This window comes from Carettochelys insculpta, chromosome 4 (assembly GCF_033958435.1).
Source record: "Carettochelys insculpta isolate YL-2023 chromosome 4, ASM3395843v1, whole genome shotgun sequence".
NCBI lineage: Eukaryota > Metazoa > Chordata > Testudines > Carettochelyidae > Carettochelys > Carettochelys insculpta.
The window spans coordinates 30,918,644-30,932,127 of record NC_134140.1 but is presented as its reverse complement, the minus strand read 5'-3'; the positions used below and the strand labels follow the sequence as shown (position 1 = coordinate 30,932,127).

At 48.2% G+C, this 13,484-nt stretch overlaps 1 protein-coding gene across 6 annotated transcripts in view; it reads left to right on the top strand.

Annotated features, from left to right (window-relative positions):
• The window catches only part of LCORL (ligand dependent nuclear receptor corepressor like), a 156,644-nt gene that overhangs the window by 29,217 nt on the left and 113,943 nt on the right, over window positions 1-13,484 (top strand). Inside the window, exon 1 of one of the 6 annotated variants that reach the window (XM_074992542.1) lies at window positions 5,138-6,177. The exons of the other annotated variants lie outside the window; for them this stretch is intronic. Within the exon in view, the coding sequence (XP_074848643.1) occupies window positions 6,129-6,177 (49 nt within the window). The 5' untranslated portion in view covers window positions 5,138-6,128. Of the gene's footprint in view, window positions 1-5,137; window positions 6,178-13,484 lie in introns of those variants that run through there. 6 annotated transcript variants of the gene reach the window in all.

Sequence of the window (13,484 nt, the reverse complement as noted above, 5' to 3'; positions counted from 1 at the left end):
TTGTCTGTGGGCAAGGACTGGTGTGCCTCCCAAGGCCTGTGAAAGTGGGGGATCATTGTCCAGGATGGGTTGTAAATCCCTGATGATGTGCTGTAGAGGCTTTAGCTAAGGACCGTAGGTGATGGCTAGTGGTGTTCTGTTGGCTTCTCTCTTGAGCTTGTCCTGTAGTAAGAGGCTTTGTGGCACATGTCTGGCTCTGTTGTTCTGTTTTTTCACTTCCTCAGGTGGGTATTGCAGTTTCAAGAATGCTTGGTAGAGATCCTGTAGGTGTTTGCCTCTGTCGGAGGGGTTGGAGCAAATGCGGTTACATCTTAGTGCTTGGCTGTAGACAATGGACTGTGTGGTGTGTCTGGGATGAAAGCTGGAGGCATGAAGGTAGGCGTAGTGGTCAGTGGGTTTACGGTACAGGTATTCATGTGGCCATCGCGTATTAGCACCATGGTGTCCAGGAAGTGGATGTCCTGTGTAGACTGCTCCAGGCTGAGGTTGATGTTGGGGTGAAAGTTGTTTGACGTCCCGGTGGAATTCCTCCAGAGTCTCCTTCCCATGGGTCCAGATGATGAAGATGTCATCAGTGTATCATAAGTAGAGACAGGGTGTTAGTGGACGAGAGCGGAGGAAGCGCTGTTCCAGGTCAGCCATGAAAATATTGGCATATTGAGGGGCCATGTGGGTACCTATAGCTGTGCCACTGATTTGAAGGTATATATTGTCACCAAATCTGAAATAGTTGTGTGTGAGAGGATTGAACAAAGACTTTGAATGTCTGGCTAAATTCAAAAGCAGCTTCCCCTCCCTTGGTGTTCACACCTCCAGATCAACTGCTGGTAGTAGGCCTCATCCTTCCTGACTGAGCTAACCTTGTTATCCCCAGCCTTGCTCTGGCTTATTTATACCTGGCTCTGCAGATTTCCATGACCAGCATTTGATGAAGTGAGTCTTTGCTTATGAAAGCTCGTGCTCAAAACTTTTCTGTTAGTCTATAAGGTGCCACAGGACCCTTCATTGCTGTTACAGATCCAGACTAACACGGCTACCCCTCTGATACTATACACGATCTGGTTCAAGCCAGTTCCTCTTAACCTCCAGTGGCTGCAGACAGCCTTCACTTCTGCTCCAGTGTATTCCTGAAAGAAAAGAGAACTTCCATGTTAATAGATTCTTTTATCTTGCGCAAGGTGGCATCATTGGCTTCGCCAGACCACAAGAAAAGAGATCATCTCCTACTTGATCCTTGCCAGTATTACCTACACGCAGGGTGAGTGAGACTGAAAGCTGTGATCTCTCTGTATCTAAAGGGGACAAATAGCCCAAAGAGCAGAAATCAGTGGCTCCAGCCCAGGTGCACAGACATGCTTTGGAACAGAGGAGCTCACAGGTCTCTAAGCGGCTGCCAGCAGAAACTGCAGCAGCAAGACAGTCATCACTGGCACCGAGAATAACATCGGCACCGGAGGATTTGGAACATAAATCCACAGTACCAAGGGTCTCGGTGCTCATGGAACCTGCACCGGGACTTTCTGAACTGCGGCTAGCACCAACAATGCCAAGACCAACAGCACCACTGGATGCTGCACTGATGCTGATGACACTGAGTACATTACAGCTGTCTTGGCACCGGGTCAATTGACACTGTACCCCTCAGCCTCTGACAGCCACTCTTTTCACCAACCCAGGAAAGTGCAAACCCAAACACAGCACCATAGCCCTTCTCCTGATTTGGTCATCATGACATCACCATTGTCTCCTAACTGTCCCCAATTATACCAGAACAGCCTCCAATGCCTCCATTACATTTCTTAGACCTCCATCTCCCTTCCTCAGACCTCCTTGTCCTTGGCTCAGACCTCCATCGCCTTTCTTAAAACAATCACACCACCCTCATGATTACTCTTATCAAGTGTCTCCATCCTCAAGATGATCTCATTTACCTTACTCCTTCCACCATCATACTTATAGAAGGCATTCGCAGTCCTGTTCGTCTTCACCAGGATCGTGCTTTTCCTGTTAGCTGCACTCCTATCCTCACGAGACCACCATCAGGGACATTATTACTACAGATCCAGGGACAGATCTCTAGAGTCGTGTCCCTTGTACAGACTTTCTACATCCCCACCTCCAAAGAGACACTGATTTTTTTTCTTTTTCCCCCCCCTCTTCAAGAGGACATCTGGAGGCAGTGCTTACTGCTCCCCCAGAACCCACAGAGGAACAATTGGAAGAAATTGTGTAGGAACAGGTGGAGGCCTATCAGATGGATGTCTCTTCATCCTCCCTGGATGATGCGGTTGTCCCTGGTGACACATCACCTCCTGATGACGTTAGGCAATTTCAGGAACTCTTTTTAAGGAGGCTCACCCAAACACAAGACCTCCAGGTTGCAGAGGTGCAAGAAAAACAGCATAGGCTCCTAAAGAACCTGAAGCTTCCGACGTCATCTAAGAGAGCTGTTCCACTGGATGACACCATTACAGAGGCTGCAAATGACACCTGGCAGACTCCCACCTCTATTCCACCAACCAATAAGAGAGCAGATAAAAAGTACTTTGTCCCATCGAAGGGTATGGAATTCTTGTTTACCCACATTCAGCTGAACTCTCTAGTGGTGGAGTCATTGCAGCAGAGGTCGAAGACACCACAATATAAGTCTAGGGTGTCTGACAAGGAAGCAAAGAGGCTTGATTTATTTGAACGAAAGGTGTACTCATAATCCACGTTGTTGTTGTTGTTATGCATGGCTAACTATACCACACACCTTTCCAAGCACAACTTTGACAACTGTATGAAATTGATGTCTCTAATGAAATATCTCCCAGATGATGATAAGCCTATTTTGAAATCAATAGTTCAAGAAGGATATACTGCCTCATGTACGGGAGTCCACATTACACAAGATGTAACAGACCTGTTTCATCACTGCCTCAGACTAGTCTACCAACAGTGCATGACCATCACCACAGACAAACGGGGTGCTGGAGATCACTTCTGCAGGATATGCCATCCCATTCCACACCCTCCCACCAACTCCTTCCCCCCCATCCCTCTTCAGGGACCCCTCTCATGAGACTTTGCTGAAACAAGAGGTGGGTCACCTCCTATCCATAGGAGATATGGACAGGGTACTGGACAAATTCAGAGACAAAGGATTCTACTCTTGTTATTTTCTCACAGAGAAGAAAACAGTGGGGTGGAGACTGATCTTAGACTTATGAACCCTCAACTGATATTGCAAACAGATGGTGACCATTACTTCTATGATTACAGCACTGGATGGTGTGGATTGGTTCACAGTCCTCAACTTACAAGATGCATCCTTTCACATAACTATTCACCCTGTGCACAGGCACTTTCTATGGTTCACACTAGGTATGGAATGTTTTCCATGCAAAGTCCTGCCCTTCAGCCTTTCGTTGGTGCCCAGAATTTTCACAAAGACACACTTGGTGGTGTCAGCATACCTACACTGTTTAGAGGTCTTCATTTCTCCACAAGTAGATGATTGCCTGTTGAAAGGTCACTCACATGTGGATGTCCTTTGTATGATAAACATTACTGTGAAGAGGTTTCAGTTTCTGGACCTTATTATCAATTTTCAGAAATCAACCACTGAACCCCCACAGGACATAGAATTTATAGGGGCCTGCCTCGATTCTACCATGTCAAGGGTGTACCTACCTGTTCCTTGCTTTCACACCATTCAATCACTCATACAAATCTTAACACACAGGCCTACAGTACAGGTGATAACTTGTCTCCAGCTTTTGGGCCATGTGGCTGCCACTACGTTGGTAGTACAAAATGCCAGACTGTATTTTCACTGCCTCCAACATTGTCTAGCGACAGTATATAGTCCAATGAAACACACCGTTCACAAGCAGGTGTCGCCAACCACAGAGGTTCTGCAATCGTTGTGGTAGTGGATGAACCCCAAAAACTTACTTTCAGGAATTCCCTTTCACCAGCTCCAGGCTTCTGCATTTATAACGATGGACACATCCAGCATAGGCTGGGGGCATACATGCAAGACAAATCAGCACAAGCACTGTGGTCACAACAGGAAATGGCCCTACATCTAAATATGCTGGCGCTCAGAGCAGTGTTCAGTGCAGGCAAACACTTTCTACTGTACATATGGGGTACAGCAGTTGGAATCAGAACATTGTGGTAACATTGTTGGTATTATGTCAACCAACAAGGTAGAGCCAGGTCTCCCAAGTTACATGTGAAGGCCGTTTGACTATAGAACTGGTGCATTGCCAACAACATAACTCTAAGAGCCTCATGCTTAACGGGTATCAGCAATGTCACGGCAGACCTGCTGAGCAGGCAATTTGCCCCAGACCACAAGTGGGAGGTCCATTCTGATGTAATTCACTGCATCTTCCAAATTTTGAGGTGTCCATCAAAGAGACCTATTTGCAATCTGCAACAGCAGAAAAAGCCCTAGTTTCTGCTCCAGGGTAGGTCTTGATCCTGGTTTCTCAGAGATGCATTTCTCATACCATGGAAAGGACCCTTACTTTATGCCTTTTCCCCAAACAGTACTTATTCACAAGGTTCTGGAAAAGGTGAGGCTTGAGAAGGCCAACCTGATCCTTATAGCCCCTGTGTAGGACCATCGAGACTGGTTCCCAGTTTGACATCAAATGTCATTTTGCCCACCATGCCCCCTCCCTCTTGTCTTGGACCACTTTACACAGATTCGAGAAGCACTGACTCATCCTCAACCATGAACATTACACCTTATGGTGTGGCTGATTTTCTTGGTTCAGTGCCACAGAGAACCTATGCTCCGAGCAGGTCAAAGGAAGTACTGATAGTGTAGTAGACAAGCTTCCACGCGAAAGACTTATGTCCACAAATGGAAGCAGTTTACCTCTTGGTCTTCCTGCAAGTAACTACATCCTCTGGAGGTGCCCATACCTACAGTCCTAAACTAACTGCTTGCCCTTAAACAAGGAGGGCTTGCCCTACTTAAAGGTCCACCTTACACTTATATCACCTTTCAGGCATACAAAAGAAGGGTCAGTGGTTTTTGTGCATCCTATCATGACCCAGTTTTTGAAAGGCCTTGCAGACTTGTACCCTGCTCATAAATCAATTTTGTCTCTTTGGAGCTTGGACCTGGTGCTGGATATTCTCTGTGTAGACCACCTTTCGAAGCACTAGCTACTGTTTCGCTTCATTTACTTACCTTAAAGATGGGGTTTCTTCTAGCTATCACCTTGGCCTGTAGAGTCAGCAAGTTGGCTGCAGTGATGGCGATTTCCACCTTCTCTAACGACACCATGATACTGCATTTATATCCTGCGCTCCTCCCCAAGATCTCCTAGGAATTTCATATAAATGAGACAATAATATTACCATCCTTTTATCATAAGATGCATGCTTCAAATAGGGAGATAAGGCTCCATTCAGTGGATGTAAAGAGGGTCCTACCCTTTTATATAAACAAAACAAAACCTTTCTGGAAAACAGATTATTTGTATCCCTTGCCCAGAGATCGAAGGGTTGTCATCACAGAGGATCTCAAATATTAACATCTTGTATCAAGATATGCTACTCATTGTGGAAAGTCGCATTATCAGCTCTGCCCAAAGCACAGTCTGTCATGGCAATGGTGAAAGCCTCTTTTTCAAAGGAGTTTCCATGAAGGACATTTGCAAAACAGCAACATGGTTGTCCTACAACATACTTGCTAAATGCTACATCACCACATGGATGAGGACATGCACCTTCTGGCAACAGTGCTTTCTGTGGCAAGCGGCACAACTCCAGTACCCTCCTCCATGTCTTGGGGTCACTGCTGTGTAGTCACCTGATGTGGGGCACCTGCGGGGACCGCTCAAAGAAGAAAGAAGTTACTCACTTTTGTGTGGTAACAGTGGTTCTTTCGAGATGTGTCCCTGTGGGTGCTCCATGACCCACCCATTCCTCCGTGCTTCGGAGTTTCTGCTTTTGTTTTTCAGATACTTCCACTGTGGTTTTGAGGAACAGGCCTGGATGGGATCGCGCATGTGACTAAAAGTGCATGAAGGGCCCAGCGCGTTCCTGCACGTGCGTGGTCTGACTAACTACGGCTTGAAAAAAATCTCTGAACTGCGGCACTGGGGTCAGCTGGATACCTGATGTGGAGCACCCACAGGGACATCTCGAAGAACCGTTATTACCACACAAGTGAGTAACTTCTCTTATCTATGGGCATGGTAACTGTTCATAATTCTGTTTTGTGCTTTAGAAAAGACTTCTAAAAAAGTGAAAACCATCTACAGACCAAATTTAATTACCATGTTATGATTTATTTAACTTTGGCACAGTTTTGTTCAATATCTGCTAGCAGTATGAGAAAAGGGTAGTAAAGAAATTGTCATAACAGTGTGAAGTCATGTAAAAATGTGTAATATTAAGCAATTTAATCATATTGATAAACCATTTTGACACAGTGGAAATTTGTATTTTTGACATGTCATTCTCCTCCCCCAGATGTGGGCTTCAGTTTCCACTGTGTTGACTTGTTACGGGTGGTATGTGGGGGGGCATGTAGAGTGGGGAAGAGGACTTTTTTGGTCTCATGGACAGGTGAGAGATATGGATATGAATGACTAGCTGCATCTGAAATGTGTGATTGAAAATGGTGAGCCCTGGTGAGTCCTTATCTTGGTGGAGAACCTGAGAAAACAATGGCAAATGCAGACACCAGGACAAAGGCAGGTAGAATTCATCACCTGTCAGCAGAGAAGCTGATCAGAAGTCCCAGCTTGAGAACAAAGAATTAAGAAAGGGTGAAGGAGTTGGTGGGGAGATGAGCTTAGAGGCATCTTGGGACTTTGTGCCTTCAGCATTCCTGCTTCACATTGAGGAGCAGTTACCAAGGTGGTATGATAGCATGGGCTGCCATGGATGAAGAGTGAAAGCTGCTGGGGATCTGGCATACTGAAGTTTTTCCTCCTAAATTGTTCTAGTAGAGATGGTAGCAATGACACTGTGTGGTTATGTGAACAACCATCAATTATCGTTAATATATGGTTCTAGAATAAATTATCAATATCTTTAAAAAATGGTATAGTTCTCTTCATCTGAATTTGTTTTACTGAACACTGATTATATGGTGGTGTGAAAAGTTTGGAGTATAACTAGGCTTCACAAAACTTGGTTTTTATTTTTATGATTTTGGATCATACCAATGCTTATCTCTATGCCTTTTTTTAATCCAAAATCAGTGCAAAAGAATGGCTTTTAAGCATATTTTAAATAGTTTCCTGCAACAGTGACTTTAAAGCCTTACAACTGCAAAAATATCACTTGTCAAAATATTAAAATCTTTGCATAAAAGTTCTGCTTGAGAATGAGGGTTTTTTTCTTTTGTGTACCTTTAATCTTATCTGTAGTTTTAATATTTACTGACTTTTTATCAATTAGAGTTGAAAGAATCAGACTTAGTTATTTTTGTGAGTGCTGCCTTTATGGGATTGAAAATCCTCAAATGTATGTCAGCTGAACAAGATGCCTCTAACCTGTAAGGCTCTGCTCTTGCAGAGGGATAGAAGTGAGCAGACCCCTTCACTTGCAGGGTAGAGGCTTAAATGGATGTGTTTATATTGCAGGAAAAGCAGGTTATTTTTATTTTTTCCCTCCAAAATTCTCCTGTTTACAGACTGACTTTGTTCTTTCCGTCAATCATCTGGGAAGAAGGCCAAACCCACTCTTTATTAGCCTCCTGACAGGCCTTCCCACCTAGACTAAAGGAACTAATGTAGTCTTTGGATGCATTGGTAGGGGTAATGGCTTATTTAATCACAGATTCAATCGCTGAATAGTAACAGAGAGTAAGCTGTGCTAGTCTATACACTATCAAAACAAAAAGCGGTCAAGTAGCACTTTAAAGACTAGCAAAATAGTTTATTAGGTGAGCTTTCGTAAGTGGGTCTGTCCCACGAAAGCTCACCTAATAAACTATTTTGCTAGTCTTTAAAGTGCTACTTGACTGCTTTTTGTTTTGATAGATTTAATCGCTGTTTGTTTGAATCCTGCATCCAGTTCTGGTGTCAACAAATAAAAGGCGATGCTGATAATTTGGAGAGGGTTCAAAGAGGTGTGAGACTGACTGACTGTGTTTTAAAAAGTAAAGTAATATGCCTTTAGGGTAGACCACAACAAAGAAGGCTAAGGGATTACTCGATTACAGTACCAAGATGGAAAAGCAAATAACTAACTAACTCTTAAGTCTAGTGGAGAAAGAGACTCAACAGAACCCAGTGAAGTTCAAGCTAGGCAAATTCAGCTGAGAAGGAAGACCTGAATTGTCAATTGAGGGTAACCAACCACTGGAACAATTTTCCAAAGTTGCTGGGAAAGTCACAGCAAATAAGTTCCTGCAGACTCCTGAGGTCATGTAGCTTTCAAAGCAGCCTTCCCAGTTCTACACCATATAGTCTTCTAGATCAGTATCTGTCTTGATCCCTAGTCCCAGGGTAATCACAGATCTTCTGTCGACCATGAGAGGAGTGTCGCCCACGGCTCCTATTGTAGATTAGCTGAACTCAGTATAACGAGCTTCCTTTTCTCTAGGCACGTCTGCACTACAGTGATCTGTTGACAGAGGTTCCTATAGGAAGAGATCTTCCATCAAAACTTCTTCTGTTGATCTATTGCGTCTATGCACAAAAGCAGTGTTCTGCTCTGTTGGCAGACAGCAGCCCTACAGGCCTGCTGCTCTGTTTACAGAAATCAGGGCAGGATATGCTGCGGATGGGGTCACAAGGCTAGCAAGGCCTTTCGGGGCATGCATTTAAAGGGCTCCCCCCCACACAGCTGCCCCTGCACACCAGAGGCTTTGCAAGCCTCAGGAGGGACAGCACAGCCTGTTCAGGGAGCGCACACAGCCTGAGGTATATTCCCATATTGTCTTGTATTCCATGGACCCAGAGCAGCCCCCAGCCATGTCTTGGATCCCATACGAGCTGCTGCTGCTGCTGCTTTGTCCCAGTGGTCATCATTCACCTGCTGTTTTGGGGGCCCTGTCCTTGCTGCCTTAGGGGCATCCCCAGCCATCTCCACAGATCATATGGGGGTGTGCCATTACCCCACCAGCACTGACTGACTGGGGCTGCATCATCATGGGAGAATAGGATGACTAGTAGTGGGTGCAAAACTTTAGGATGAGTAGGGCAACGTTCCTCAAGCTCCGTGCCAGGCTCTACCCCACCTTCTGAAGGGAGGACATGTGGATGCACCCCGCAATGTTTGGCAATAGCCCTCTGGAAGCTTGCCACGCTGGACAGGTACCATTTAGTTGGGAATCAGTTTGGGGTGGACAGATCTGTTGTCAGGGCTGTGCTTATGCAGGTAAGGTGTTCTCTGTACTCAGGCAGCATGCGGGGGGGGTGTCATGCCCAGGGGACCCCAATATTGTAGGGGCAGTGAGGAGGGAGTCCTGTCACTGGTGAACCATATACTCTCTCCCTTACAGACCTACAGCTTGGGGGTTGGTCTGGGGGTCACAGGGGACAAGGATCACCCTGGTCACTCACATGTGCATTCAGTCTCCTCCCCTTGCAGGTTGTCAGGGCTATCAAGGACACCCTGCTCTGGACGGCCCCCCTCTTGCACCGGCTTTGGCTCACTGGAATTCCTGCGGTGCTTCATTGCAATTGGCGGCACACACATCCCTGTCTGAGCCCTGGAACACCATGCCACCCAGCATATAAACTGCAATGGGCACTAGTCTATTGTTATGCAGACCCTGGTAGACCACTGTGACCAATTTATGGACATCTATGTGGGCTGGTCTACGATGCTCAGGTTTTCAGAAACTCTCAGCTTCTGCCGCCAGGTAGAGGCGGGGGTGTTTTGTTTCCCTCCCCAAGCTAGCCAGTGAAGACACCAACATGCCCTTAGGGGTGATGCAGCTTACCCACTGCTGCCCTGGTTCATGCAGCCATACACCAGGCACCTGGACCCCACACGGGAACTGTTCAATGCCCACCTTAACTGGGCACAAACCACAGTGGAGCACCTTTGGGTGTTTGAAGACTTGCTTCTAATGTCTCCTCTCCTGCCCAGATGTGGGGGAACCAAAAGTCCCACAAGTGATGGGGATGTGTTGTGCTCTCTGTGCTATAGTGGAGAGTAAGGATGAGGCTCTCCCCCCAGGGAGGCTGGCCAATGCTGCCTGTGGATACAAGCAGCTGGGCATGTCCCCAAACTGGCAAGCTGACCATGAGGGGCTGTGCCTCAGGGAGGCCCTCCACAAGAGCTTCTCCCATGGCCCCTAATGACCCCCACCCAGGGCAGCCCTTGCAGGGTCCTCAGGCCCTCATCCCCACCCTGACACCACACACCCATCCCCTCCACTGCCCCTCTGATGACAAGGGGGTGTTAGGATAGTAGCTTTGTAGTAAGCAGCTGTAATGAAGGATAAGATGGTGAATAAACATTAACATAAAACTACATACAGTGTTAGGAAGAAACTATATATGGTTTCCCACAATATTCTTGTCAGCAAGTTAAAGGAATGTGGATTGGATAAATGGGTGGTAAGATGGATAGAAAGCTGGCTCGAAGGTTGGACCCAGCGGGTAGTGATCAACGGCTCGATGTCGGGATGGCAGCGGGATTTGTAGTGGAGTGCCCCAAGGTTCGGTTCTGGGTCCTGTTCGGTTCAACGTATTTATCAATGACCTGGATGAGGGGTTGGATTGCACCCTTAGCAAGTTTGCAGATGACGCTAAGCTAGGGGAAGAGGTAGATATGCTGGAGGGTAGGGATAGGGTCCAAAGTGACTTAGACAAATTGGAAGACTGGGCTGCAAGAAATCTGATGAGGTTCAATAAGGACAAGTGTGAGTCCTGCACTTGGGCTGGAAGAATCGCAGGCATTGTTACAGGCTGAGGTCCGACTGGCTCAGTAGTAGTTCTGCAGAAAAGGACCTGGGAGTTGTAGTGGACGAGAAGCTGGATAGGAGTCAACAGTGTGCCGTTGTAGCCAAGAGGCTAATGGCATATTAAGTTGCATCAAGAGGAGCGTTGCCAGTAGATCCAGAGAAGCGACTGTTACTCTCTATTCGGCTTTGGTGAGGCCACATCTGGAGTAGTGTGTCCAGTTCTGGGCCCCCAATTATAGGAAGGATGTGGATACACTGGGGGGGGGTCCAGCAGAGGGTGACCAAAATAATTAGGGGGCTGGAGCATATGACCTATGAAGAAAGGTTGAGGGAATTGGGACTGTTTAGTCTGCAGAAGAGAAGACTGAGGGGGGCGGTTTGATAACAGCCCTCAACTTACTGAAGGGAGGTTGCAAAGAGGCTGGAGAGTGGCTGTCCCCAGTGGTCACAGATGGCAGAACACGGAACAATAGTCTCAAGTTGTGGTTGGGAAGGTCCAGGTTGAACATTAGGAAAAACTTTTTCACTAGGGGGGTGGTGAAGCATTGGAATGATCTACCCAGGGAAGTAGTGGAGTCTCCATCCCTGGAGGTGTTTGTCTTGCCTCAACAAAGCCCTGGCTGGGCTGCTGTGATGGGTTTGGCCCTGCCTAGGGCAGGGGGCTGGACTTGATGGCTTTTTTTAGGTCTTTTCCAGCTCTATTGTTCTATGATTCTATATACAGTGGGGAAGGGTGATTTGGACAGAGAGTATTATTGCTGAGGGGGCCATGAACCATGGTGGCCATGGGATGCTCTACTGTCCTCAGGTTTTCTGTCCTTGTCAGGGCTGGGATGGGGCTGGGAGCACAGGGGTGGGGAGGGTTCAGCAGTCTCGGTCTTGGTGGGCATATCAGGGGGTCTCAGCAATGGGCTCCGCAGGCAGGACAGGAGGCTTGAAGGCAGTGGAAGCAGGGGGGGAGTTGTTGAGTGGCCGTGGCCATAATCCACCCCACTGGTCAAGGACTGCGTGGGGAAAGACAGGCAGAGCAGGGCCAGTGGAGTGGGTGGGCACCTGGGAGTGACTGAGCCACGGTGATGACAGCGGCCAGGTGACCCATCAGTTTGGCCCAGGACCACATCCACTCCTATGTGTCCCTCTCCTGCTCCAATGACCACCATGCCTCCTTGTCTCACACCTGCCACTCCAGTAGCTTGTTCAGTTGCTGCAGAGCAGCCATGTGGGCATGCAGGGGATCACCATCCACCCTGCAGCAGGCCTTGCCACCAGCACAGGGGCAGCCCCATGTTGGTATCAGCAGCCTCTCGGTGGGTGGAGTGCTCTGGCACCAGTCCTGCAGTGGGGCTTGCTGACCCTGGTGGATTAGAGTGGGAAGTGGGGGCTTGGCCCCTCCCTGTAGTCATGCGGCTGTAAGGAGAAAGGGGAACAAGGTGAGTTCCTCTTGCAACACAGTCCACTTGAGCCCACCTCCCACCCACTCTGAGATGGGGATTTCCTGGGTGCACAGGCACTTGTGGATGGCACTGCCTCATGGGACTTGGCTGACTGCTGTACCCCCATAGATCCTCTCCACCCAATGATCTGCTGGCCAAGAGGGTGCCTGAGCACCCAGGGGTCCCCATATGGATAGCAAGCAAGCCAGGCACAGGGCAGCCCTCCAAACACACATATGTGTGGCCTGCAGCGTACTGCCCATGTGGCTGGCCTATGCCCAGCCATGGCAGGTGCGCCCTCCTCCCTCCCAAGCCCTGAGGAATGTGTCCATGGGGTACGCACCTGATGGTCCCTTTAACAGGTAGGGGTTGCTGTGCATGTCACCCTCACTTGAGGGACCCTGAGTCCAGGGCAATTATAAGAGTCCCCTGTCTGGAATGGGGCTCAGAATCCGGCTTTACCGAGGCTCTGGGAATGTAGTCTGACCTGGCTCTGGCTCATTTTCCTGCTGGGCTGAGGGGGTCTCCTCTGCTATATTGGAGGGGGCTGTTCTGGGGGCACCATCCTTGCCCCCAGGAGCTAGTGTGGATCCCAATTTAATAGGCACAGGTGGCCATCCCTGCCCCAATGCCATCTTGTGTCCCAGGCGCATATATAGCCTGGGCAGAGCTCCTTGACTTTTAGCTTGCACCTGTTTGAGGGTTTGGGTGGGGTGTCTGCACTCTGCTAGAGCTACTGTGAGATGGGCATAGTCTGGGGCATTGCAACACTTGGCTTGAGAGATCCAGGAGCATAGCCTCATCTGTTCACAGGTCTGGGAGGTATTTTTTTAAATTCTGTCCTGGACCAGGAGGGTCTCCACTTTTTAGTGATCCGGAGGGAGTCCCGTGACCCTCCCCCCTTTTGCGGGGGTGTTCTTGGAGGGCCCAGGGGGGTCTTTGGTGGTCTGAGACATGGCTTCCTGCTCTGGGAGTAGCTGCTGAGGTGTGGCTGCAGACAGCATGGATTCTGTCTACTTCCACATTGGCCACTTCTTGGTATGGGGCTTCCTGAGCTCCCTAAATCTTTAAAGGTGGCTGGAGGACGAGGCATAGAGCACTGATTGCAGTGGAGAGAGCATCTCCTGGCCTCCGCTGTCCGGCGCCATGGAGGACCCCCCTCTATTAAC